This window comes from Symphodus melops (genome assembly GCF_947650265.1).
Source record: "Symphodus melops genome assembly, chromosome: 23".
In the NCBI taxonomy this organism is placed as follows: Eukaryota; Metazoa; Chordata; class Actinopteri; order Labriformes; family Labridae; genus Symphodus; species Symphodus melops.
Genome location: NC_136713.1, coordinates 11,406,233 through 11,432,037, shown reverse-complemented (window position 1 = coordinate 11,432,037; position 25,805 = coordinate 11,406,233). Strand labels below are relative to the sequence as shown.

The 25,805-nt window shown below is 45.1% G+C and overlaps 2 protein-coding genes across 9 annotated transcripts in view; both read left to right on the top strand.

The window, feature by feature from the left end:
* The window catches only part of LOC306818316 (R3H domain-containing protein 1-like), a 42,561-nt gene extending 23,611 nt beyond the window's left edge, over window positions 1–18,950 (top strand). For 4 of the 7 annotated variants that reach the window (XM_079335836.1, XM_079335834.1, XM_079335837.1 and 1 more), the window contains 16 exons: window positions 192–217; window positions 492–545; window positions 1,781–2,013; window positions 3,370–3,639; window positions 4,184–4,338; window positions 5,450–5,578; window positions 6,484–6,849; window positions 7,060–7,198; window positions 9,647–9,804; window positions 9,987–10,120; window positions 12,547–12,650; window positions 14,894–15,075; window positions 15,755–15,908; window positions 16,306–16,403; window positions 16,652–16,736; window positions 17,703–18,950. In XM_079335836.1, the coding sequence (XP_079191962.1) occupies window positions 192–217; window positions 492–545; window positions 1,781–2,013; window positions 3,370–3,639; window positions 4,184–4,338; window positions 5,450–5,578; window positions 6,484–6,849; window positions 7,060–7,198; window positions 9,647–9,804; window positions 9,987–10,120; window positions 12,547–12,650; window positions 14,894–15,075; window positions 15,755–15,908; window positions 16,306–16,403; window positions 16,652–16,736; window positions 17,703–17,995 (2,580 nt within the window). In that variant the 3' untranslated portion in view covers window positions 17,996–18,950. Of the gene's footprint in view, window positions 1–191; window positions 218–491; window positions 546–1,780; window positions 2,014–3,369; window positions 3,640–4,183; window positions 4,339–5,449; window positions 5,579–6,483; window positions 6,850–7,059; window positions 7,199–9,646; window positions 9,805–9,986; window positions 10,121–12,546; window positions 12,651–14,893; window positions 15,076–15,754; window positions 15,909–16,305; window positions 16,404–16,651; window positions 16,737–17,702 lie in introns of those variants that run through there. The other 3 variants (XM_079335839.1, XM_079335838.1, XM_079335840.1) reach the window with 3 other exon arrangements.
* Window positions 18,951–19,050: 100 nt separating this feature from the next.
* Window positions 19,051–25,601, top strand: rbm43 (RNA binding motif protein 43). Of its 2 annotated transcripts, XM_079335848.1 has the most exons (4): window positions 19,051–19,418; window positions 19,633–19,724; window positions 21,061–21,155; window positions 23,761–25,601. In XM_079335848.1, the coding sequence occupies exons 2-4, from the start codon at window positions 19,685–19,687 to the stop codon at window positions 24,910–24,912; spliced, it is 1,287 nt and encodes a 428-aa protein (XP_079191974.1). In that variant the 5' UTR covers window positions 19,051–19,418; window positions 19,633–19,684; the 3' UTR covers window positions 24,913–25,601. The 2 variants fall into 2 exon arrangements, with proteins under 2 accessions (XP_079191974.1, XP_079191973.1); XM_079335847.1 differs by lacking the exon at window positions 19,051–19,418 and having other exon boundaries at window positions 19,467–19,724.
* Window positions 25,602–25,805: the final 204 nt, after the last annotated feature.

Sequence of the window (25,805 nt, the reverse complement as noted above, 5' to 3'; positions counted from 1 at the left end):
ACTGTTGGATTTATGAATTTTTCTCCCATTTGGAGCCTTTTCTTAAAATGCACATGGGTATAGCAAAGTCTTACTAAGAACTTAAACACATTAATGATTGAATCTTAATGGTAAGCAATGGATTTAAATGCACTGGGTGAATTAAAATGATAAGAAACACAACTGACTGTAACTTTAATTTCCCCCCACAGGGAGATCGCTTCATCCTCGACAGAAGGTAAGTCATACATGTACATTCATCACATGACCAGCGACTGTGCTTCACCCCTCATTGTTTAATTATTCAGTTCCAAAAAGCAGTAGACATGATGAATTGTCTGTAAATTGGTTGAAGTCTGACCCTCTTTTTGTCCTCGTCAGATAAAATGATGTTCTTTTATAGTTTTCCTCTCAGAGCAGCAATTAGAGTCCTCTCTGCTCCTGTCTTAAAATGTCGGATATCTCAATTTGTTAGCGCCTGCCTGTTCTGTAACACCTCTCCCTCCCCTCAGTGCTCAGGATGAAGACGCATGCATGAGCACCCAACAGAGGCGGCAAATGTTCAGGTAGGTCCAACCTCCCCCTTCTTCCTCCTCTCCTCCTCTGCTCCCCGTCACACATCATTCAGCTCTTTCAGGGGCCGAGAAAACCGCAGGCAGAGGAAACCCTTTGAATCGCCGTCTGCCTTAATCGGCTCGCTCAGGAGCGGGGAGTGCTGATCTGAGGATTTGGGGGTTTTTTTGTTTGTTTTTTTTTTTCCCCTGCTGCTGCTCAGGAAAGCTCGTGTTAAATAGGATTTTCTGCCCAGGCGTCCTCGTGTGGGACGGCCTAGTCGGACCAAAGCCTGCCAATTAAGCATGAAAGCATTTTTCTTCTTTATTTAATTTGTTAAATGTCATCTTTTATTGATCAAGTGCGGAAGAATGCGTGAGCATACAGTTCGCTCTTACAGGATGACTCGAGGCCACGATTACCATGTCAACATTTGAGTAATCTGAAGGCTGTGAAATATGCAAATACATCCATATTTTTTAATGCAGGCATCTGCTTTTTTGTGTTCCTCCTGATTAACCACTCTATGGCCACATAATGATGTGAGGAAAATGTTGCTCTTTTTGCGTCAGCGCTTGCAAAATTGAAGAATTAAAAAGAAAGTCACAGGGAAAAATGTCAGTGTTGCGATCACTGAGGAGTCGTTGATGACACCATTAAAGCTAAATTACTGAACTAATCCATCCAGATTTAACGAGCACTTTAATTAATTGTATTTTCAGGGTTTGTCTTACTCCAAATATTAAAAAAAAAAAACCACTACATTGAGAATTCCTCTTCAATGTTTCAACATGTTATAAATTTGCTGTTTAACTCCTTGTCTGGCATTAAATCACCTGTCGTGTCACCATCACAGTCGAGGTATTTAAGTAAAACCAGTAAGTTCCAGTAACAGGAAATCTGGAAGGACCAGCTCAGTGCGCAGCCCCAAAACACGACAGACAAAGCACAGGAGACAGATTGACTTAAAAGTGATTTTATTTCTTATTTTTTACCATCGTTTATCACCAGATCTGTGGATAATTTGACATACTACCTTTAAAAGAACCTAGCTAACGGCTTTAGCAGCAGCTCAGCTAGCAGCCCCTTCTGACAACTTGTACATTTAAGAGCTTTGGAGAATCACAAAGTTGTAATTTTTTAATGCAAGTAAAAAAACAAGATTGTTTCAAAGAAGAGGAGACTTCTGCGGATACTTTGTAGAAACCTGATTTTAATGACGATAAGTGACGACTCTCCTCCTGCTCAGGTTACGGGCCGGTCGGTCAGGCGCCAGCCGGCAGAGCAGCTCCGAGACTGAAACGTTGCCTCGGCACAGCGAGCCTCGGCCGTGGAGCAGCACCGACAGCTCGGACAGCTCCAACCGACTCGCCCCGCGGCCCGCCATGACGAAGGCCAGCAGCTTCAGCGGCATCTCCCCCGGCCTGGTCCGAGGGGACAGCACGGCCAGCAGCAAGAGCACCGGAAGGCTCTCCAAAACCGGTACGACGGAGTGCACCTCTGTATAATAATGTTTACTCATTTAAGGCAAGACAAGTTTATTTATATAGCACACTTCAACAACAACATTTTAACATGTTTAATGAAGAGTTCTTGCATTAAGTTGAATCATATTCGGCTCTTTCTGTGACTGATGGCTCTAAACGAGGCAGATCAAATTATACAGGTGAACTGTGGATGCAGACAGAGGAGTTTCTTTCCCTCGGATCTGAGCAGGTAATTTATTCAGCCGCACGAGGTAGACGAAACTGTCACAACATGAGGTGGAAAAGATCCACTAATTAGATGGTACACCGGCTATAATGGGAACAAAAATAGACATTTTTTTATACACGGCTTCAAATAAAATCCTCAGGCATCCGAGACACCTCAAGTCGTATCAAAACAAATCCTCTTCTGGTCGTGTGGCGGTCACAAAGTCAGTGTGCTGTCCTGAAGCCGGAAAGCTGTCCGAACAAATCACCGTGAACCATCAAAGCTCAACAGCAGGAGTGTAAAAAATAAATAAATAAAGTTCTTGTGTAAGATTTGAGTGGAAGCACCATGCAGATGAAGTCAGATCTGCTCCCACACTGCAGGTGCTTCTGCCACATTTGCATTTTGCAGCTCGACTGGCCGAGAGGAGGTGAAATTTGTTCTCCTTCGGGTTTGTCGTCTTTATCTCGGCGAGAAACCCTCGGTCGGCCTCTGCTCTCCGTTTCATTCTCTGCCACTGTTTCCACTTCTGTTTGGTCTGTCTCCTGTTTGTTCTTTTCTCACAGAAGCAGCAGGCGCAGCGTTCTCGCCTGAGCAGTTTTCTTGCTCCTTTTTTTTTTTTTTTTTTTTTTGAAGATGTTTTCAAGGTGGCCGGCTGCCCTCACTTTGTGTTTTTTTGTGTATAAGTCGAGAAGACATCTCGCCTGTGCCGCCTTCCTGCATTCGCTCTTCTCCTTAAGCCCCCCCAAATAACCTTTCCTTGTTAGAGGCTGCACGCCATTTCTACCTGAGGGGAAAAAAAACCAGGAGCTTAGTGTAGCTGTGATGGGGCCTGAATCCCTCCTAATCATCTGAAGTGAAATGTTTTTCTCTGCCTTGAAAATGTCAAAAACACATTTAAAAAGATTACACTCTGCTCACTAAAACCTTTCACACCAGTTCGTCTTCCAATACCAAGGGTGTTTTTGAGATTCCATCTTTTTGCCGTTCAGATATTTGTTAATTCGAGGAGGAGTTATTCATCAAAGATGTGGCAGAGACACCAGGTCCTCAACAATTCCCTTAAAAAAAAAACCAGAATGCAACGCAGCCAGAAGCGTCTTTGTTGGAAGTGAACAACAACATCCTTGTTTGTGTCCTCAGGTTCCGAGTCGTGCAGCAGCGTCGGCTCCTCGTCCAGCTCACTCTCCCGTCCCCAGCTGCCCCTCCCACCTTCAGGCTCGTCCTGGTCCAACATACCCACCGCACCTTTAATCCACCCGACGAGCGACGCCCGAGGCCACGGACACCCTGAGATGATCAAGAGCGTCCCTTCCCAGCCACCGTCAGGCGCCGATGCAACCAACTATTACGTGTTGCCGCTGGAAGCCTCAGGGATACCACCTGGCAGCGTTCTGGTCAACCCACACACGGGTAAAAAAAACAGTTTTAAAAAAAAAAGGAAAGACAAGTTTCTATTTGGAAACGATTATTTTCTGAATCAGAAGGCTCAAGATTTGTCTTTGCAAAGGGTGGTGACCCGATCTCAACCAACCAAATTAAATCAAAGCAATTCTCTCCCAGAAGAAATCTTCCCGTCTTGTAATTATCCTTTTTTTTTTTTTTTTCCCCTGATGAATATTCATGACTTGGGTAAAGAATTACAGGCTGGATTAGGGCCGCACTCGGTTTGTCCGTGAAATTAGTAGTCAGACCAAAGCCTGTTGATCAAAATGCATCGAACAGATGGGAAGAATCTGTAAATATTCATCAACGGCTGAACTCACAGTTTTGCACTTTTGGGTTGCTAACCGAACTTCAAATGCTGCCAAGGTTGTTAATTTGTTGCTGACTCTCCTCTCATGGACCATGTTTAGCTGTATTAGAGTGCTTCCTTTTGTTCAATTCTGAATTATTAGTATGACTCCACATCACTCTGTTTTTTTTTGTCTCTCTCATTCTTTTACAAATTCAACAGGAAAGCCTTTTATCCACCCCGATGGCAGCGCTGTTGTTTATAACCCGGCTGCTGTCACCTCTGCAGCTGGCAGGAACCCACAGCAGGGCAAAGCCCCACAGCAGCCAATCCCTGCCCCCACCCAGCAACAGCAAACCAATCACCTCCACTCCCAGGTCAGTGGGCGTGGCTTTCATTTGTCCACAAAAACCCTTTTCCCCACTTAATAAGTTAACGCCTTCTAACCTTACTAACCTGTAGTTTTAAAATGGGAGCTGATTGGAGGGAAAAGGGAGGAGCTTCAAGAAGCTGACCATTTGATAAACCCCTCCCACCGTCAGTTGTTGACATGTGTTTCCAGGTTGAGCAACAATAACACAAACTGGACAACCTGTCTCTCTGCTGCTTATTGTAGACATTTAATGAAATGGTTTAAGACTTGCCCAATAAGGTCGATTTTTTTATTTTTTTTTATTTTTTTGGGGGGGGGGGGTATTTTTCCGACACAAATGGCAAACCAACAGGCTACACACTGAAGCTTCGTGTCTACAACATGGCAACCGGCCTACGCATAAAATCTAGTGAGAAGCAGGCGGGTGAGAGAGCTCCCAAGTGTAGTTTGTATTTGGACTGCACTAGGTGTCATTTACCTATTGCTCCTTTAAATAAACTGTACTTCTATTGGGAGCTGAAAACGTTAGCTTCAAGGCTAACTAGCACAAAGAAGTAGCCTGTTGTCGAGAGTCCTTCTTTCTTCCACCTCTTTCGAAAACATTGTTACTAAATATTTCAACTGTCAAATAAATGTGATATTACTGTTGACTTCCATGTTTGAAAAGGTGCAAGTTATCACTTTGTATGTAGGCGGGTCACAGAAAGTACTTTATGACAGTGTAGGCGACGTTAGCATTAGCATGTAGCTTTGGCCTCAGCTTGTCTCTGAGTTTTAGATGCTTTTTATTTTTTATTTTTTTTACATTGAAAAAAAAGAAATGCAGTCAAAGTCAACTAACCAATGTAGCTAATGTTAGCTTAATAGCTTGTTAGCTGTTTATGATAAACTTTGCCCGAATCGATTATCCTTTAGCCGCTACGAATAAAAGGCCTTCTGAAATGTACATGACTTGAAACTCAGAGTAGCTGAGTAATTCTGAAATAACTCAGGACGGTGGGGGTTTTACAAATGGTCAACCGAGGCGTCAACCTTTTTTCCAAGCATCCTTCCGTTCCTCCAGTCTCACCTCCTTTCTCCCTTCTGTCCATTTTCTTCTTCCTTTCCCTCCTCAGCCGTTCTGTCCTCCTCTCCAGCTGTCCTCTGAGCCCGTCCACAACCCAACGGTCTCGTATCACCATCTTCCTCCTCCTCTTCCTCCTTCTCAGTTCCTGCCCGTCTGTCCTAACCAACAGTACACTGTGGTACAAAACTACTGTCTTGCATTTTAATGATTTGATGATCACTCCCTCTGCTCCTTCTCCTGTCCGAACTGGCTCATTAAGAGTTTATTGCAGACTTTCTTTTATTAGCACCGAGAAAGATGTCCAGATAGTGTCAAACTAAAATCCTTTTCTCCGCCCCATTTTGCTCAGAATCTTTAAGATCACTACATTTAAAGGTTTATCCACACCTAAAAAAAGTTGAGCTTCACTTTTCTCTGGTTAGTTTAAAATGTGGCATCCATTCAGTTAAAATTGGAGGTTTGGCCACACAGAAACGATATCTTAACGAGCACAGCATCGTTAAAAAAAACATTCAAGCTGACCTTTTTATTCCCTCAATATGGACCATTTTTCCTCCTGACTGAAAGGTGGATCTAAATCCAGCCAGAGCCGTCCCCCTCATATATAGATCATGCATTCACTTAACCTCATTTCTGACCTGGTTTCAGTGAAATACATGCCTCTGTGACTAATTATGCCTGTGGAAAGTTCCATTAATATTTAATTCATCACCAGATGTTAGCGCTGAATAATCCATGACTAAAAACACTACTTTTCCAACAACATGTCAGGAATGACCTGAACTGGCGTGCAGTGATGCTGCAGAGGAATAGTTCACTTTCTGCTCTGCTGCTCTCTGCAGGTCTGGGTCCAGTTTTACCCCCTCCCCTTACGTTTCTTTAAAACCCTCCAAGTGAAAGTCAATGAAGTCTTTGATTTCGCACTTAGCTTAGAAATCAGCTCCCCTGTGGATGAACTGTATCGAGCAGATTTTATTGATTAAAATGCAGCATCAGTCATTGCCCTTGCGCTCCTTAACTTGTGCATCATGTCTGCTTCGTTTACCTTTCATACAAATGGAACGCTCGCTCTCTCCCCTTCAGCCTGACGCCCTAAACGCCCAGTTCAGTCACATGACTCTGGCGCAGCAGCCACCTTCTGACAGTGGCGCTCCAGCTCCGGACGCCCGCCACTTTGCCGCCTACCACCACCACCACCACCCTTCCAGTATGGTGCTGCAGGGTGCTCCTCCTCCTCCACAGCAGCAGCAGCAGGTCGCTAGCTACATGATGGCAGGGCCATCAGGAGGACACCCGGGGGTTCTTCAAGGTCAGCACGTGTCTCTCCAGCCCCCTGGCCATGCTCATGCATATCCCAGCTCAACCCCAGGTCCCGCTGCGTTCCCCGGGCAAACGCTGAACCAACAGCTCATCCAGCAGCACACGTACATCCAGCAGCCGGTCCAACAGGTGGGAACTACATTAAAGAAAATATGCTAACTGTTTCTGCGAGTTGAAAACATGGAGATGTGTGTGCAGGTCTCAGCCGTGAGTCAGTCCTGCAGTGGAAACCAGCTCCATGACGAATGCTTTATTCCTCCTGTTGCTGGGAAGTATATTCAAAATGGGACCTGCAGTGCGTCACACGGTCGCTGAGCTTGCGTTGCGCCTCTCTTCCAGATGTCCACGTGTTACTGCTCTTCAGCCCATCACCCTCACTGCTCCAACCAGCAGCAGCAGCAGCAGCAGCACTACAGGCCCCCAGTCAACCCGCTGTCCTTCAACTGCCCTCAGAGCCAAAACCTGCCCCAGCAGCAAGGTACGACCACTTACTTAAGTCTTTAGGTGTTTGAAATCTAAATAAACTTGTTAGCGTATGAAAGCCGTCTTTTTAATCTCAGAATGAAGAGATGACAGGGAAAAAAACAAAAACCAACAGACTGTTTTTCAGTAATTAAGTCAGGAGATACCCAGATATGAACGCCGAGTTCCCTCCAGACATCCGCGACAAACTGAAGCAGCTTCTTCGGGCAGCGCTTTGAAAAAGACAAACAGGAACATGGTGTTTTTTTCATTTCTCTTCCAAGTGAGGTTTCACATCATCAAGAGAACAGCTCAGCCTCAGTACTGAACCAATAAACTGTGCAAACGTCCCACGTTCAGCCCTCGGAAGGTGTTTGATGGCGAATGTTTGCGTGCGTCGACACGAGGGAGCCACGCCGGCTGCAGCCCGACGGCTCCGCTGAAGGACAAACATTTCTCCCTTTTCTTTCCTCGGTTTGTTTTTTCACAACTTTAGGAGTCATGGATTATTCTACACACACACACACACACACACACACACACACACACACACACACACACACACACACACACACACACACACACACACACACACACACACACACACACATACACAGTGGTAAACCCACATATCTCGGTGCTGTTCTGTCACCTATAGGCTGCAGCTGTAGCCACCCTGCTGGGGGATCCAGGGAATAGACGGCGGACAAATGAAGCTGACCTACAAAGGCAAAAGGACGGCCATTATTTATCTTTAAAAAAAAAAATTTAAAAAACAGCTGCGTTTGCTTGAAATGAAAACAAACAAAAAACACATGACGCCAAGTAAAGGTGAAGATTTCCTAGCAAATAAACAAGTCAAAGGTGGAACTTCGGCGATGGCGCCGAGGGTTTCACCTCGCTTGCATCAGGCAGTCACCTCTCCGTCACAGAGCTGTGAGGCGCACGAGACGAGGGATCTCGCCCTCCACCGCTGCGTACGCCGCGGCACACCCCTGAGTCCACTCGTTTTTTCTTCTCAGGTTTGAGCTTATGCAATTATTTTTAGTAAAAAAACACTGAATTAAATATCTCCGACGTTCTTTCTGATGAAACAAAAAAGACACCCGGAGGATTTTAAAATCCATTTTTCATCGTTTTGTGACATATCGAAGATTAAACGAGAAATTAATTAGCCAGTTAAGTCGATAATTAGAGCTATCAGTTGCAACCCCTAATAGCCGTCGAGCTAAGACGAAATATGTGAAGTCATTGCAAAAAGGCGTTTTCCAACTTTACATGAAACAAACACTCCAGTGCTGATGAGGCGCACGTGTTGTCAGCTGCAAACGAGCCTGAGAGGCGGGATACGGGGCCGGGACGCTGTCTGAGAGGCCTCTACGAATCTCACAGTGAACCGGTCTCTTTTTCCGCCCCCTCACTCCTCACCACGCCGGACGCTGAGTCATCCCAAAGAACGCTCGAAAGCAAAGTCCCTGCAGGCGTTTTCCTCACAACCGACGGCCCGTAAGCGTCATCCTCTAAAACCAGGAAAGTCGACGCTGCTCGTATGACGGGGGGGTCATCATCTGCCTTTTAAGAGTCATTTCTGATTAAAAGCTGAAATCTGCCTGCTGGGATGGAATAAAATGGGTGCGTTTGATATCATGGTCATTTCATGCTTGGCTTGTAAGTGAAGGTGGGAGGCGAGGGTGGATAAAAATAGTCGGTCCAGCTCTCCCGTTTCCTCGTGGAGCACTTTCATTGTCTAGGTGTACGTTCGTCTCCCGGGGCGACCGACTCTAAAGACACCTTCACAAAAAGGCCGCGCTCTCCTCTTTGTCGCCGGCATTACTGCGCGCGTCACGAGGGACGGTATTTTTCAAATGTCTCTTTTTGTCACCTTGACATTTAAGGACCTGATCCCGCTCCCCCCGCCCTCCCCTCTGGCGTGGACTAAGTGCTGTCATTTGAGATCTTTCATAAAATGGACGGAACACCTTTCCTCTCCTTCGGGTGCTTTAAATGTGGTTTGAAACGAGAACTGTAAAAGTGTTTGTTTCTACCGCTCATTGAATAAAGTTTTTTTTTTTTTTTTTTAAGGTTCTTTTGCAGGCTCGCCCACTTAGACTGCAGGTTCAGGCCACCGCAGGCGAAATCAAATTTATTGACTTTCTCATTTAATTCCAAGAGCTTCAAACCTGCTAAGCTGTAACAGCTCAAGTCAGCGAGCGGAGCCCCGACTCTCCAAATCTTTCAATCTGCTGCACGCTCCATTGTTCTCCTTCTAATGACGAGAACATTTCCCTTTCAAATCAATGACATCTTGAGCTTTTTTTTTTTTTTTTTTAATATTGGCTGACACTCAAAGCCCTCATGAATATTAATCGCTGGGTTTTTAATATTAGCACCATGTTCCTATCAGAAGTCGCTTTTCAGTCGGTCACAGCCTTGTGCATTTTTTTTCTTTTTTTTTTCGCCTCAGTGCACCAAGCCGTGATGCCAAACCCAGCGTCCAACTACCAAACCGTGGTGGGCGTGCAGCCAACAGCCAACCTCGCTCTCACTGGCAACCAGCAAAGCAATATGGGCAACCAGATGCAAGGCATGATGGTCCAGTACCCTCCAATGCAGTCTTATCAGGTATTCAGATATCGCCGATTCATATCATCAGTCTTGAGCTCAGTTTGCTTTGTTAGGAATGAAACGCTTAAAGATTACATTTTGTGTTTCTTCTCTGAACTTTAAAGAGTTCTCTATTCGTGCTTCTGTGTTTCTTTTTATCATTTGGTTCTATTGTGACCTGCTCCTTTGGTCCCACGCAGCAGGTTTCCATGCCACAGCAGACCTACCAGCAGCCAGTGTTTGTATCCTGTCAACCAGGACAGGGGGCGGTGGCGGTCGCCGGCATGCAGCCCTGCTACAGCCTCCTCCCGCCGAACCAACACACCACCATGAGGTAGACTTTTTTTTTTTTTTTTTTTTGGAGTTTTCACTACCAATCCGTCCAGTGTGTCGTAATAAAAAGTAACTAATTGAATTCATGGTGACACTTTGAATTAAACAATATTCACCATGAAAGGCAGGGTTGGTCATTTTTCGAAAACCAACGTGATTTTAGCGAGTAGCATTCCCTCAGCGCTCCATCTTCCCCTCTGTGCTCCCTCTAAAGCCACGCCCCCCTCACTTACACGCACAAGTGCCATTGGTCCAGAAGCAGACCTCAGCTCATTCCCTGAGTGTGGGCTCGTGCATGCATGAGGTAGAGAGCGAGCAGGGAGACGTGTGATTGGTAGACGTTGGTCGAAACTGTTACAGATGACGGATTTCCTTTGTTCCTTTTTCAGAGCACCTGAGTTATTAATGTTTGTCAGGACCTAAAGACAGTTCCAACCAAAATCTTAAAAAGCATTTCTGGAGCAACCCGGCCTTTAACTAGCTCCCTATTAGCATGCGGATTAGTAGCATACTTGCTGCTTCAGAGTCCTACATGACCACAGTCTACAGCCCTCTCATTCAGAGAAAAGGAGCTTGTGTTGATATTAGCTGTATGACATATTGTGTTTATTTAAAGTGGACGTCTCTTTGAGTTATGTACTCATCTGTGCCGCACGGGAACAAAAACCTTTTACTTTATGATTTGATCATATCTATATAACAGACGAGCCTGTCACGTTGATCCACATATCAGCAGTAAGCATCATTGTCTTTAGCAAGAATTAGCACAGTTGCTAAATTGCATACAACACTACACCCGGTGAAGTCCATTTACCATACAATACCACCTTCATTAAGCCTCACAGAGAATAATAGGCTTTTGTATATAATTTAAAGGGAGCATTATTTTTGTTTACAGAAATCTAATTGCGTACAAGACGGCTCTCAGAGATGAGTAATCCAGCCAGACTCGCAAATATGTGAAACAATTAAATCAATACTTTTGATGAATGGGGGCAATTAGCGATGTAGCACTTTTTTTTTTTTTTTTTTTTTTGTTTGGTTCAAACATGATTAATGTCATAACCGGGTTGGACATTGATCCATTTAATGGCCATTGTAAAGGTCCAGGTTATCATGTTAGAAAGTGTTTGGTTGACTAACCTTTTCCCTAATTGAACTTAAAGCTGTCGTGAGTGATATTGTTGCTGTGTGTAAAGGAGGCTGAAATGAATTCTGGTGCCTCTGTATGAGCGGTGAAAGCAAACGAGACATCCGTGACGAAATGGATTTTTTTTCCGTTTCGCTACTTTTAATGCCTGCTGTCGGCGAGGTGTCTCAAAGTCAGCTACAGTTTGACTGTTTAAACACAGCAGCTACGTGAGGGGTGCCGCTTTGTCCACAAGGGGGGCGCCAAAATCGCCACGCGCTGAAAGTGATCGCGTAGAAGCTTTCAAACATTCGATGGACTCACTCAGGTCGACGCTCCTTCTCTGACAGTGACGGCTGAAGCTGCTTTGACTAAGATCAAATAAACCGCGTCCCATACGCCGACGCTTCTCCTCACTCGTCTATCGGCCCAACGTGCTGATGAGCGACTCCTTGTGTCCGCTGTGAGGAGGGGGAGTGAAGTTGTCGCCTGGGTGTAGCTGACGAACATCTCCTCTTGACACCCTCTCCCCCAGCTTGAGTCATTTCCCTGCATTGCTCCCTCTGCAGCGGAGGAGTGTGGCGCACCATACTCCCTCATTATAAGCTGATTGATAGAACTAGTTCAGGGAAAGCAGAACATGTAATTAGTTTCTACCTCCACGGACCCAATCAATCTGGATACTGGTGAGAGGAGCCCTACTGGGACCTGCTGTGCGCACTCGCATGCACACAACAACCAGCAGCCCAGTCACCTGCATAAGAACAATGCGCACGCACACGCGAACTTTACGAGGAGAGGTCACCCTCTCACCGTCCCAGCTGTAAAATGAGGCTGCGTTAGTAGGCCAGTCTGCGGGGGAGGGGGGGGAGTGATTTACGCGGCGAGTGTTGGAGCGGCTCAGTCGTCTCCCACGAGGGCCGACCGTCCACCTGCAGCCTGCTTTTCCACCAGCTGTACACGAGTCCCCGCAGGCAGGTAGCTTACGGAGCCGAGCGGAATCATCCCGCAGATGGATTTAAAGTTTAAATTTCAAATTTAAGACCCCCGACTGCAGCGCTGAGATCTCAGAGCTGCTGGAGATTACATCTGTGCAGGTTTCAGAGTGATTATTGAGACCTACTTCGGAAATGTTCACACTTTTTTAAGGTCCGAGATTGGCTTAAAGATTCATTGAAAGATTTTTATTTTTTTTTTACTGGGGATTCAGTCGTTTAAAATCGTCCCCGGATTTAACCCGACCCCCTCCTTCAAAATAAATCTGTGTTAGCTTGGGTAACTCTGCGTTTCATTCACAGTTCGACGGTGAGTTTTCTGCCCGCCACCATGATGGAGCAACTCCAGTTTCAACAGACCTCATCCCAGTGCGTCTCCCAGCAGCACCCAGGCCAACAGTATACAGGTACGTCGTCCTCTCTTTTCACGCACACACACCGCAGGATTCACTCTCCGCTCTCTGACAGGAGCCGCCCTGGAGATTCCCCCGTCAGTTCCAGCGCTCCCACATTCCTTGATTCCCCCTCCTCCCCACCATCTCTCAGTGTCAATAACCGCAGAATGTATTCCTACGCAGCGTCTTAATGAAATAATCTTCCCCGGGTTTACTCCGCCATTGTACGCGTGTGATTAGATTTGCACTGCGGATTTTCAAAATGAAAAAAGAGGGAGGGCGCGGTGATGACGGCTCCCCGGAGTTTGGATAAGTGAAAGTGATTTGCACGTCCACCCTTTTTTTCCCCCCGCAGAGCTGCACGCAGATTAAACAGCTCGTGGGTCCAGCACTGCATGAACACTCTGATGAAGTGGAGACGCTCTCTGAAGCTTCCTTGATCTGTATCCGCGTTTTATTTTACTGATCACCAATCAAATGACCTCAGTAGGAAAGTGTGCGACTTGTGGATCAGCTGCAGGAGTGTTTTCACTCGCCACATGCCCCGCCCACAACACCATCCGATTGGCTTATTGTATCCTCTTTGAATTTAAAATGTGCAGCCTGAAATTTAAAGAGACAGTAACCTTTTTTTTTTTTATGTGAATTTTCATTGTGAGACACCAGATCTTAACTGAGGGAAAATGTTGATGATGTGCAATGTGTCATGTTCTTACTGCCAGTGCTTTTAATGTCAGGTGTCTTAGAGAGGTGACTGTTTTCATATGGAGGCGTTGTTACCTAATTTGGGCTCCCCGAAGATCTCAGCGGGCCAGCGAATCAGAAGTTGTCAAACGTTTCCCCAGATTAAATAATCTGTGCAGGAAATGTGTTGTCATGATTTTAGTCAAAGGGCTGCAGACACGGCTTCAAACTCACTTGATTTGATCACCTGGCCAACATGGCTCGCAGGTGTTTTAAAGTCACCAGCCAACCAGATTTTCCACCAGCCAAAATGTTCAATCCTTTTTTCCCCCTTAATTTCAGCTCATCTGGTTTGTTTCGCACCGATTGCGTTCGTCTTCTCCGATACCAAAACATAACAAACGCGCTAACGTAGGCAAGTCGCCGATTGTTGTCGTGACATTTCACGACATGGTGTTCATGGGAAATGTAGGATTAGTAAAACGAGCACAATAAAAAAATTTTAAAAAGTTAGCTTGCTTAATCAGCTAATTCCTTTCTGTACAAGTTCACAACGTTCAATAATAGTAAGAAACAAACGCACAAATCAGGGCGTTTCACAAATAAGAAGTGAACTTAAAATGGACTGTTGTGCTTCCCTGATGTCTGTGAATGCGCTGATATATCCAGTGAGGCAGTGAGGGAATCAATAAAGATCTTTAAAAACAATCACATCCCTGTAATTACTCTTCTTTCCTCGTGTTCATTTTTCCGCTCTGGCCTTTCGAGGTCTCTCTGAATCCGTCCAGCGGCCCGGGCGCGGGGGGGGGGGGGCTCCTTACTAACGACCTTTATTATTCAAGTCTGATTATTATGAGAGCGCAGCGGAGGGCGCCGTCATTTCTAGCACATCAGTAATGAGGTCAGATGAAGGTCTCGCCACGGCCTCACCTACAGCGTCACCAGTAAACATTTTTTAATTTGCCGAGGCCGGGGCCTGAAATAATCTGCCGATTAAAAGCCCGAATATCAATCGTCCTTTGCTGCAGTTGTTTGGGAATAATTTATGAATCAACAGCGTCGTCGGCTGTGCAAAGTTATTAAAATGATGAATGTGAATTTAATATAAACAGAAATAAATTAGATGCACATAAGTGCTTTTTTTTTTTCTTTTTCTTTTTTTTCTTTCCTCTTCTTCTCTTCCTCCAAGTTCATTCACTGGTCAGCCTCTGTTTGTTTGTTTTTAAGTCCAATCAGTCACGTTCATGCGTCACAAACTAATAAGATAATTGGATCTCCGGGATCATGCAGAGGATTTAGCAGCGAATGGGAGTGGACTGTTATTGCCATCACGGATGTGCCCTCATAATTAAGGCACTTACGACTTAATTGTTTGGCGGCTCATAGTACGAGAGGTGTGCAGGTGAACGGAAGTGCTGGGAGGAGCTTTTGGGTGAACACACATTCAGCCTGACAAACACGTCTGGTGCATCAATAATGATGAGTGTAAATCCTTTAACTGTCTGCGTTTTATTTCTCCTGTCGACATTGTTTCTTCTTTTCTTGTTTTAAATGTGTGTGTGTGTTTGCAGGGTTGTTGCCCCCGGCCCCAGGCGGCGGCATGGTGATGCTGCAGATGACAGGCCCCCCCTGCCAGCAGCCCCGGGCCCCCTCCCCCTGCCAGCGCAAACAGCCCAACCACAAGCACCCGGGCCCCGAGCACCCACGAAGCCGCAGGCCCGCTGAGCTCCCCCTGCCTCCAGACAGCACGCAGGTACAAACGCTGCCCAAGTGTGCGACCAATCAAATCGATCCAACTTTTCCAACTATACGAAAAACAAAGTGAAGTTCTGAGGCTGCGAAGTGAAAAGATTGCACGTGTAACCTTTGAAAACAAAAATATACCTTATTAAGCTTGACTTATGGATCGGAAAAACATTTAATTAGCTCAGTGGCCCGGAGGTTTTGCCCTGACGACGACAATTCCCACATTTCAAATTAAATTATGCGTCAGCTCAGGTTGTGTTTGCCATACAAGACAATACAGTGTGTGTCAGAAAGTTTGGATAGTCACAAGAAAGCAATTTGAAAGCCAATTATGTTTGGTTGTCTGAGTCTGACAGTGACGCCAGAATTGCCCCCTTGTGCCAAACGCGGCCTCTCCGGCGCTCCGGGCGGGTTGAATGTCGTAGTAAATAGACTCTGCAAATGAAGTCAACGCTGGCGCAAACTGAAAACGAGGAGAAAATAGTCCTTAGCGTGAGGGTGTAACGGGACATTAGAGGGGCTAATGTGGATGAAATGGGACATTAAAGCAACAACTTGAACGACAGAATGACTTTGCCAAAAGAGAGAGAGAGGTTGTTTTTTTTTTTTGTTTTTTTTTTTTGAATGAAAGTGTTTGTGTTCCCTCCCTGTCATTTCTCACCACATCGCCGGTGTGTTGTGTGTAGAGCAGCTTGCCCTCGTCTCCGGCGCTCACTCCCTCGCAAGGCCAGCCGCCCAGCGCCAAGGGCCTCCCATCAGGCATCTCGTCCATCCCTGTCATGGCCCACCACCACCACCACCACCCGCAGCTCCCTACAGCTTTCTGCCACAGTGGACAAGGTCAGACACGCATCTGTTTTACTCTTTAAATCAAAGTCTTACTTGTGCCTTAAACCTTTTTTGACGTTGAATATTCAAACCACTTGATGCTTCTCGGATAACGAAGAATAAATAACTCCCTCTGAGCAGACGAGCCTCGCCTGCACGCTCACTGAAGCTATCGCAGCGTAGCATTGTGTCAACATTACAGCCAGTTGGAGAACTGGCTGAGCTGATGACTAATGGGCTGTTTTAGCTCACAGTCTGATTTCTACTTAGGTTATATGTCACTAGAGGAGGCGGTAGGAAAGTAGTGGGAGAAAAGAGAACAGGCACTCAAGTTGTTTATGAAATTTGGTTGCGTGTTTAGCTGATCTTACAGTCCTAAGATTTTTTTATTTTTTTTGCTTCCACTCAGGTGAAGCGCACTTCTCCCTCCTGGGCCAACCTCTGCAGTACAAACCCTCAATCAGACCTCCGCTGATCCATGCTGCACACATGGTGGCCAAACACCAGGTCAGACATAGCACGCTTGATTCACACTCAAACCAATTTCTATAAAACCTTTTTTTTTTTTTTTTTTTTTTTGCGGTTAATTCAGTGGAGGAGGCGACAGAATATTTTTCAGATGCTTCTATGTTGTTTTCCAGAGTTTTGGACATACTCGATTGTTTTTAGGTTTATCATTAATTCAACGTTTCAGTTCTTGACACACTTCTCCTCGCCCGCTCAAAGTAACCTCACTGCTCCCTCTGTTTCCTCAGGGTCCACTGGGGGTTTGGCGTAGCGGCCATGGGAGGAAGGCCAGCAGAAAACCTCTGTCTTCAGATCTCAGTGTAGGTCAAGCAGGTAATAGGAAGTCCAGAGGGAGGCTTGAGTTAACAGCAGTTCTATTTTTTTTTTTGTGTGTCGTTGGCCGTAGTTCTGACCGAGTGGTGACCATCCCCTCTCTGTCAGGATCGTGCTGTAGTAAAAGATGAAGCAAGTTCTTCGCAGGTAGTTTTGCACAGAAATCCAAGCGTGCCAGTTTTCAAGCCCCGGGACAAACACCAAGCTTTAGATGTCAATCAAGAAGGGAAAAAAAATCGTGTTCAGATTCAATCCGATAAAGTCAGCTGCTGTGTAGCCTATTTAGCAGATTAACTAAAATAACATTGCGTTACCTTTTTTTTTTTTTTTTTTTTTTTATTGTGTCAAAATTTGCTTGCTGCGCTCCATAGCTCTGCAGAAAGCGCCTGTTTGTGATTGTAAGCAGAATAAATCACAGAGCGGGCAGAATTCACACCTGGCAGTGGAACCTGCAGCCCCGGCGGTATTGTGCAGAAAGAAATGTGCTGATTATTTCAAATATGGCCGACGTACTTTTTGCACTCGCCGAGATATTTTTTCTTTTTTTTTTTCTTCTTTTTCTTTCTGCATTATTCAGGCGCTCCTGTCAACAATCCCTCTCGTACAATCAACGAGGAGGGGGGAAGTGGAGCCGGATGTGTTGTGCACAAAGTGTCAGGGAAAAGTTCAACAATGCATCGCTGCTTCCTAAAATGTCACTCCGTCACGAAACAACAAAAGCCTTTTTTCTTCGGAGTGACGGTTGCGCCGTTTCTTAAAAGTAACCAATAAAAAACTAAAATTGAGAGCTATTATACTCTAATTTTACTTGAGCACCTTGCGACAAGTTTTCCCGCCCTTCTGCCAAAAGCACGACAGCTGGCAGCAGTAGATTATTGAAGCCTCCCGATGGCGCAGGTCTGATTTGTCTCTTCACCTCTTACAGTTATATTTACTCCGATGTTCACTGTCTGTGTGTGTCTGCAGTGAGCAGCCAGATTCTGCAAGTGACAGATCCTCCGCAGGGGATCAGCTGTACAGACTCCCACCCTCTTCTGCCAGAGCTGTGCAAAGGGGGCGAATTGATCCAGCGGCTGTCGGACCATCAGCCCGGGCTGTGCAAGACAGCCAGAGACGCTCCCAGCGGACACCTGGCCCCATCATACTCCATCTTTGCCATCCTTCCCTCCAGATACAACAACCCCCATGCCAACTTTAAACCCCGAACTAGTACCAGACACAAAGGGGAGCTGTGTGACTCGGACAAGGCCGGCTCATAGCTGCTAGGATCACGGCGCACCCAAGGAGCGCCACATGAACGCACATCCAACCACCTGCCTCTGCTGCCTCAGTCTGGACTGCCTTCGGTTCAAGTCCCAGACTCTGTCCACATCAAAAACAGTATCCAATGTTTGAAGAATGAATGTTTACTTTTTATTTAGTTTTACTTAATTTTATCCTTTTTTGTTTTTTTTGTTTTCCTGGCCAACCGGTCTGTGCAGGATGGGAAATTGAGTTTCGTTTGTGAAATGTCTGCGCTAGAGCTCAACTCTAGGCCCGTCTCTATTCTAAAACTAAGTTTGCCGTTTAAACTGAACGTGTTTGGAGAGCTTTGGGATTCATTTGCCAGCTTTAAGTGACACACTGTGGCTCTTTTTTTTCTTTCTTTTTAAGCAGGTGTATGAACGTGAGACCGACACATCGACAAAACAAAAACCTTCATACGTTTCTGGTTGGAAAACTTTTTTGTTTTGTTTTTTTGCCCACTTTTGAAAAATCAATCAGGGCTCGGATTCATATCATTGCATTTAAACTGAGCATTCACATCAAAGCAGTGGCTCTGTCTTATTTAACATCAATACTTCCATCATGTGTGTCCCTGCTTGATCTCAGTCACCGACTCATGAATCGGATTAGCATTTATCTCCCGTTAGTTACACAACGATGGGTTTCTCTATTCATCATGGTCCCAACAATCACGCAGCTGCACTTGTACAATGTGAGCCCATACAATAATAAACACTGAATAATAGATATACTACCTGAATTATTTAAAGTCACTTTTATACACAGTGAATGTTGGATTTGCACTGAGTGATGAAGGAGATGGAGGTGTGTTTGGAATCATACAGGGCCTGGATTTTTCTTTTATTAACCCCATTGTACCCGTTTGTTGCACTCAGCCAGGCCACTTTCTTTTATATTTAATTAAAATGTTTATATGCACAAGAAAAATGCAGTTGCGTTTGTTTCTTAGAGTAGTTTCCTTGTCAATTCGCCTCCTTTTGTTTATTTAAAGTTTGACTCAAACAAATATTTGCACATCACATGTTTTAAGTTTATCAAAGCACAATAATATAGTTCACACACTGAGGGTATTAAAGTGTTTCCTAAATGCAAGATGTTGCTGAAGTGTGTGTGTGTGTGTGGGGGGGGGGGGAGCAACGGATGAGGCAACTCCTTGGAAAATGTTGCCTTGAAGTTTTTAAATCTGCCTTCTGGGTATTGCAGAGATTCGGACTTTGCTTAAGAGCTTTGTTTCCTGCTGCATGAATTAGCCTTTCAAAATAAACCCTCTTAATTGTGAGTAAAATATAGAGAAACGGAGACACCTAGTGGACAAAAGAGCTCACTACAGCACGTTGTAAGCGTAAGCGTACGTCTCCAGGAAGAGAGAAAGTGAAACTATAAACAGTCGTTAAGGTGAGTTGTGCGTTTTAATGGTAAAAGCCGGCGCGTGTGGCATGGTTGATAAACGCGCGTGCCGCACAATAATAGGTAACTAGGTGTACCTCTCGCGCTCGAGCGTTATGGAGATGGACGCGTTGGAGAAAAGCAGGACGGTGGTTGTGTCCGGTGTGCCCAAAGTGTTGCATGTCGGTAGGATGATTGACAAGCTGACTATACATTTCCAAAGGTATCGGAGGAGTCACGGAGGTGACGTGGAGGTGGTTCAATACCCGACCAACATGGACGGAGTCGCGTTTGTCACTTTTGACAAATCTGCAGGTAAATTAACCAGAAGACAGGGGCTGCTTTCTAGACAGCAATGAAGTGGAGAGAGAGAGAGAGAGAGAGAGGTTGTGTGTGGTAGGGGTGAGTTAATTTTGCAGCAGCAGATGTTTATTGTAAAGACGCCAAACTTCACACTTACATTCCAAGTTACAAAGTTAAGCATGAATTTATACACAGCCATCTTTGAAAATCACACTACTGCCAGTCTGTAGTTTCAATTCCCCTTTAAAATAAAATGTAGGGCTGGGTAAAAAAAAAACAACCACACCTCAATATTTGAGTTACATGCTATATATGTTCACAGCCACATAAGTGGCACACCAACACTTGAGTTGTATAAACCGCCTATTGCACTATGTCAACATACATGAAAAGTAAAAACTACGAACTAGGTGTTTGGGAAATATGAAATGTTAGATAAAAATTATCCTTGGATAATTAAAATAAAATCAAGGGTTCGTGCTTCAGCTGTGTGTTTTGATGGTTGTTTTTTTTAAGTTTTGCACATGGATTAAATCTACAGTTTATTTTAAAGCAACGTAATTATGTTGATGGAAACAATACTTTCCTACCCTATATGTCACTTTAAAACAATATGGATTCATGTCCCAGCCCTAGAACGTACAATAATTAAATCAAAACAAAGATAACACTTCACCCACATTTTACAATGTTAAAAATAATTATCTAACTTCATACTGGTGTTCCTCTCCTAAATATTCTTTCAAGTGTTCATTATGAACAACCACGGTGTGCATGTGTCTGCAAATTAAGTCCTAAAATTGAGAAATGTGCTTCTTAAATTGTAAAAAAAAACAACAATTGTGCAACAGACGGAGCATCCTCCCATCCAGATGGTCTGAAGAGTCCTTCTGGAGATGCATCAAAAAAGAACTAAGTGTTGTTAAAGGATCCACAGGGTTTTCCGATAGATCGCAGTGATTTTAAAAAAAAAAAGGAATATCAGATGCTTCTTCACCGTGTGACTCAGACGTAATACTTGAGGGGCTCAGACTTTAGCAGTGATATAAAAACACACAGGTATTATGAATCATATCTCTTTTTTCAGCTGTAATTGGTTCCTATGGGAATACATTGTTGCTTCTATGATGGTAATTTAGAGAGGGGAAATATAAATCAAAGATTTATTTACATGAGGCGCTGCTTGAATGTGTGTTTCCCCTACTTGCCGATGCTATTTGTCGACATCAGATCTGGTTTATAATGAGCAGAGCTCGGCTCCATTCGCTCTCCGTGACAGGAGAATAACAAGCGTCATGATAATGATGACATGTGAGACCACAGCCAAACTGTACAGTGTTCTTGGCAGATGCAGACAGGGCGGTGAGGAAGGAGGAGCAGATCATGATGGACGATGAGTTTCCCACTGACTACCTTCTCACCGTGTTTCCTTTCACCGCAGACGTAAGTATTCATTCACGCCGCTGGATTTACTCTGCAAAGTCTGTCGCCTTCTATCGCGCTTTCTCGGCCTATCCGCTTGGGGCAGATGGCGTCTGGCTCTGCTCAAGGTTTCTGAATGACTCGTCGGCCGTCGGTCCAACTGCGCTGTGTCCATCTCTATCCGTCGGCACATTTTTGCTGCCTTTTTTTCGGTAGTGTTGATTGGCGTTGACGCCGTTGGTCTCTGATTGGCTGTTCAAAGCTTTCATTTACTTGCTGCCGGAGTATCCATGCTTTTCACCTTATTTGTCGCCTCCGCCTTTTTTTACTTTCTCCACTCAAAGACCAAAACATGACAACACAAGTGACATTTTACACTGTTACTATTCCTATATCGTGTCAAAGGATGGAAGGAAGGATGGAAGGAAGGATGGATGGATGGAAGGAAGGAAGGAAGGAAGGATGGAAGAATGGATGGATGGAAGGATGGATGGAAGGAAGGAAGGAAGGATGGAAGAATGGATGGATGGATGGATGGAAGGAAGGAAGGAAGGAAGGATGGAAGGAAGGATGGATGGATGGATGGATGGATGGAAGGAAGGAAGGAAGGATGGAAGAATGGATGGATGGAAGGATGGATGGAAGGATGGAAGGATGGATGGAAGGAAGGATGGAAGAATGGATGGAAGGTTGGATGGATGGATGGATGAAAGGATGGATGGATGGAAGGATGGATGGGTGGATGAAAGGATGGATGGATGGAAGGAAGGATGGATGGATGGATGGATGGATGGAAGGAAGGAAGGAAGGATGGAAGAATGGATGGATGGATGGATGGAAGGATGGATGGAAGGTTGGATGGGTGGATGAAAGGATGGATGGATGGAAGGAAGGATGGATGGATGGATGGATGGATGGATGGAAGGAAGGAAGGAAGGAAGGATGGAAGAATGGATGGATGGAAGGATGGATGGAAGGATGGATGGAAGGATGGAAGGAAGGAAGGAAGGATGGAAGAATGGATGGATGGATGGATGGATGGAAGGAAGGAAGGAAGGATGGAAGGAAGGATGGATGGATGGATGGATGGATGGAAGGAAGGAAGGAAGGATGGAAGAATGGATGGATGGATGGATGGAAGGATGGATGAAAGGATGGATGGATGGAAGGATGGATGGATGGATGGAAGGATGGATGGAAGGTTGGATGGATGGATGGATGAAAGGATGGATGGATGGAAGGATGGATGGATGGATGGAAGGATGGATGGAAGGTTGGATGGATGGATGAAAGGATGGATGGATGGAAGGATGGATGGATGGATGGAAGGATGGATGGAAGGTTGGATGGATGGATGGATGGAAGGTTGGATGGAAGGTTGGATGGATGGATGGATGGAAGGTTGGATGGATGGATGGATGGAAGGATGGATGGATGGATGGAAGGATGGATGGAAGGTTGGATGGATGATGGATGGATGGATGGATGGATGGATGGAAGGAAGGAAGGATGGAAGAATGGATGGATGGAAGGATGGAGGGAGGGAAGGAAGAAAGAATGGAAGGAAGGAAGGATGGATGGAAGGTTGGATGGATGGATGGATGGAAGGTTGGATGGATGGATGGATGGAAGGATGGATGGAAGGTTGGATGGATGATGGATGGATGGATGGATGGATGGATGGAAGGAAGGATGGAAGAATGGATGGATGGAAGGATGGAGGGAGGGAAGGAAGAATGGATGGAAGGATGGATGGAAGGATGGATGGATGGAAGGATGGATGGATGGAAGGATGGATGGAAGGTTGGAAGGAAGGTTGGAAGGAAGGTTGGAAGGAAGGTTGGATGGATGGAAGGAAGGATGGAAGGAAGGATGGATGGATGGAAGGATGGATGGAAGGTTGGATGGATGGAAGGAAGGATGGATGGAAGGATGGATGGATGGATGGAAGGATGGAAGGATGGATGGAAGGAAGGATGGAGGGAGGGAGGGAAGGAAGAATGGAAGGATGGATGGAAGGAAGGATGGAGGGAGGGAAGGAAGAATGGATGGATACAAGGAAGGAAGGATGGAAGACAGGATGGATGGATGGAAGGAAGGAGGGAGGGAGGGAGGGAGGATGGAAGGATGGATGGAAGGAAGGATGGAGGGATGGATGGAAGGAAGGATGGAGGGAGGGAGGGAAGGAAGAATGGAAGGATGGATGGAAGGAAGGATGGAGGGAGGGAGGGAGGATGGAAGGAAGGATGGAAGGATGGATGGAAGGAAGGATGGAGGGAGGGAGGGAAGGAAGAATGGAAGGATGGATGGAAGGAAGGATGGAGGGAGGGAGGATGGAAGGAAGGATGGATGGATGGATGGATGGATGGATGGATGGATGGATGGATGGATGGATGGATGGATAGATAGATAGATAGATAGATAGATAGATAGATAGATAGATAGATAGAAACCTTGAGTAGAACTCGACTCATTGGGGATGAACAAAGATGATTACAAAGAGTACGCTCTAAACTGTTCTGTATGCAAAGTCTCATTGTTGCCATCTGCAGAATCCAGTTAGCGATCTAAATTAGCATTGGTTGACTAACGGATCTACTGATGGGGGTTCCTTCCTGTGCTGCAGGTGTTCTCGTACGTCTCCAGAGCCGTGGTCGATCTGTCGGCGTTCGGCAGCGATCAAGCATCCCTTATTCAGAGTCTGCGCTCAGCTCACAGGTCGCTACGTTTCCTGCCTTTGCTTAAGCAGAGAAAAGCCACCGTCGAGGGGCCTTTTAGCGCCGTCCAGGCCCTGAGAGATGACCTCATCCGCAGGGCCGACCGGCTTAAATCCATCGATTCATCCCAAACTGCTGCCGTTAAAATACCACACACTCCTCCTAATCCAGAGGTTGTAAGATACCACGGTTCTAAAGCTAAGCCAGAGCCAGCAGAAAGCTTATCAACAGGGCTGCAGAGCACAGGTGAAGTCAAAAGCCTGCTCTCAAATGCTAAAACTCCAAACGATTCCTCGAGGCGAAAAGTTCAGGAGAGGGGCTCGGCTGAAGGAAGCTTCCGCGACACAGACGTCAACGGAGAAGAGGAGAATTCTCAAACCAGGGTCGAAATGCCCGCCAGGTCTAGAAGCCAGAAAGTGTTCAAGCAACGTGCAGAAGAACTATCAGCAAAAGAAGAGAAGATTTTAGAGAAACACACTTTGGCAAAAAGGACGCAGAAAGAGAATCATTTGGACAAAAACACAGGCTATGAAAAAGAATCCGATCGGAGCAGCTTGACCACTGCTGCCGGATTTAAAGATGATTCAAACTCATCCAGGAGAAATACTGAGGAGCAACGGAAAGAAACGAGTGTCTGGGTCGACTCAAACACGCTTGAATACATAAAAAAATTCGACAAAGAGAAACTGGACAAATGCTTAAGAGGTGTCGCTGCGTCTGTTAAACATATTGAAGGTTCTGACCTTGTGAGCGTGACCTTGTCTGAGGAGCGAACCTCCAAGGTGACCACAGTCATCCAGCAGGCTTTGGAGGAGCTTCAGACTTTGGTGGAGTCGTGGGTGACGACCTTAAGAGTTCACGAGATCGACTTGGAGGAGGAGGAGGAGCAGCGCCGAAAACAGGAAGTGGTTCAGATCTGCGACGATGTGAATGACCTGCTTGATGACGTTCTATACATGTTTGAGGGTTCTCGTATTAAAGTCATCGGTCCTTCATTGTCGAGTTACCTTTTCAGCAGATTGGCAAAGAGCAGAATCTCCAACTTCAAGACGAATACATGAAGAATTTAAAGTTGGAGCAAAAATAAGTTTGTGCACTTTTACCTGCGGCCACAAGATGGTGCAGTTGTTCCGTGTGTTGCCTTCTCAAAGTATGCATCAGTTTTTGTGACAAATGCAAGTTTTTTTAGGACATAATTACTAAATGGACTGTTTTATTTTTTGTTACACTCCAACAGTTATTTTTTTATCTTCTTGATTAGATCATCAACGAAAGTAACATCTTGATTTTTATCTGCCTCCATTACTTTAAAAAAACTCAGTTTGATGCAATTTTTAATTTAAAAAAAAGAAGCTTTTTCTCTCTGTTCCTTGTTGAGTTGTTGCTTTTGTTTATGCGTGACTCATAATTATGCTTTTACACAAACAGGCAGCTGTTAAATCAGTGATGTCACATGTTAATTCGACCTGTTTAACTCGATCACAAAAAGAAGCTGCTAGTTAGAAATCACACGCTGAACATGGGGAAAGTCTTGTCCACAGTCTCAGCTGTTGTGTGAGAAACTGCATTTTGAACACTGAAGTACAGAAACATATGTATGTAACATAAAGATGCTTCAAAAAGTAAATACTTGGTATCAAGCGTTTCGAGATATGTGAAAATCATCAGTGGTGACCATGTCGTTTCACGATTTGCGTCACCTTGAATGAGATTTTTCACCAACATGCATCAGAGAAAAGAGCGCCTCTTAACCAAAAATAATCCTTTTTCATTGCAACGAATAAAAAAATTCAGAATTGATTTAAAAACAACGTACTTTAATGTCCTCATGAGGAAATGTGTGTACTGTACCTCCAGATATCTTTTACAGGTTGTATTTCCTGTGACGAGCAACGACTTACAGTAAGTCCCTTTTTTTTTGTTTTTTGCTGTATTATGGATCTTGAACAGTAGG

Bases quoted from the DNA above. Each gene is read 5' to 3' on its own strand.
- rbm43 (XM_079335847.1), top strand. From the start codon at position 19,526: ATGGAGATGGACGCGTTGGAGAAAAGCAGGACGGTGGTTGTGTCCGGT. The intron at 19,725-21,060 runs GTAAATTAACCA...TGTTCTTGGCAG, and splicing joins CACTTTTGACAAATCTGCAG to ATGCAGACAGGGCGGTGAGG. The intron at 21,156-23,760 runs GTAAGTATTCAT...CCTGTGCTGCAG, and splicing joins TGTTTCCTTTCACCGCAGAC to GTGTTCTCGTACGTCTCCAG.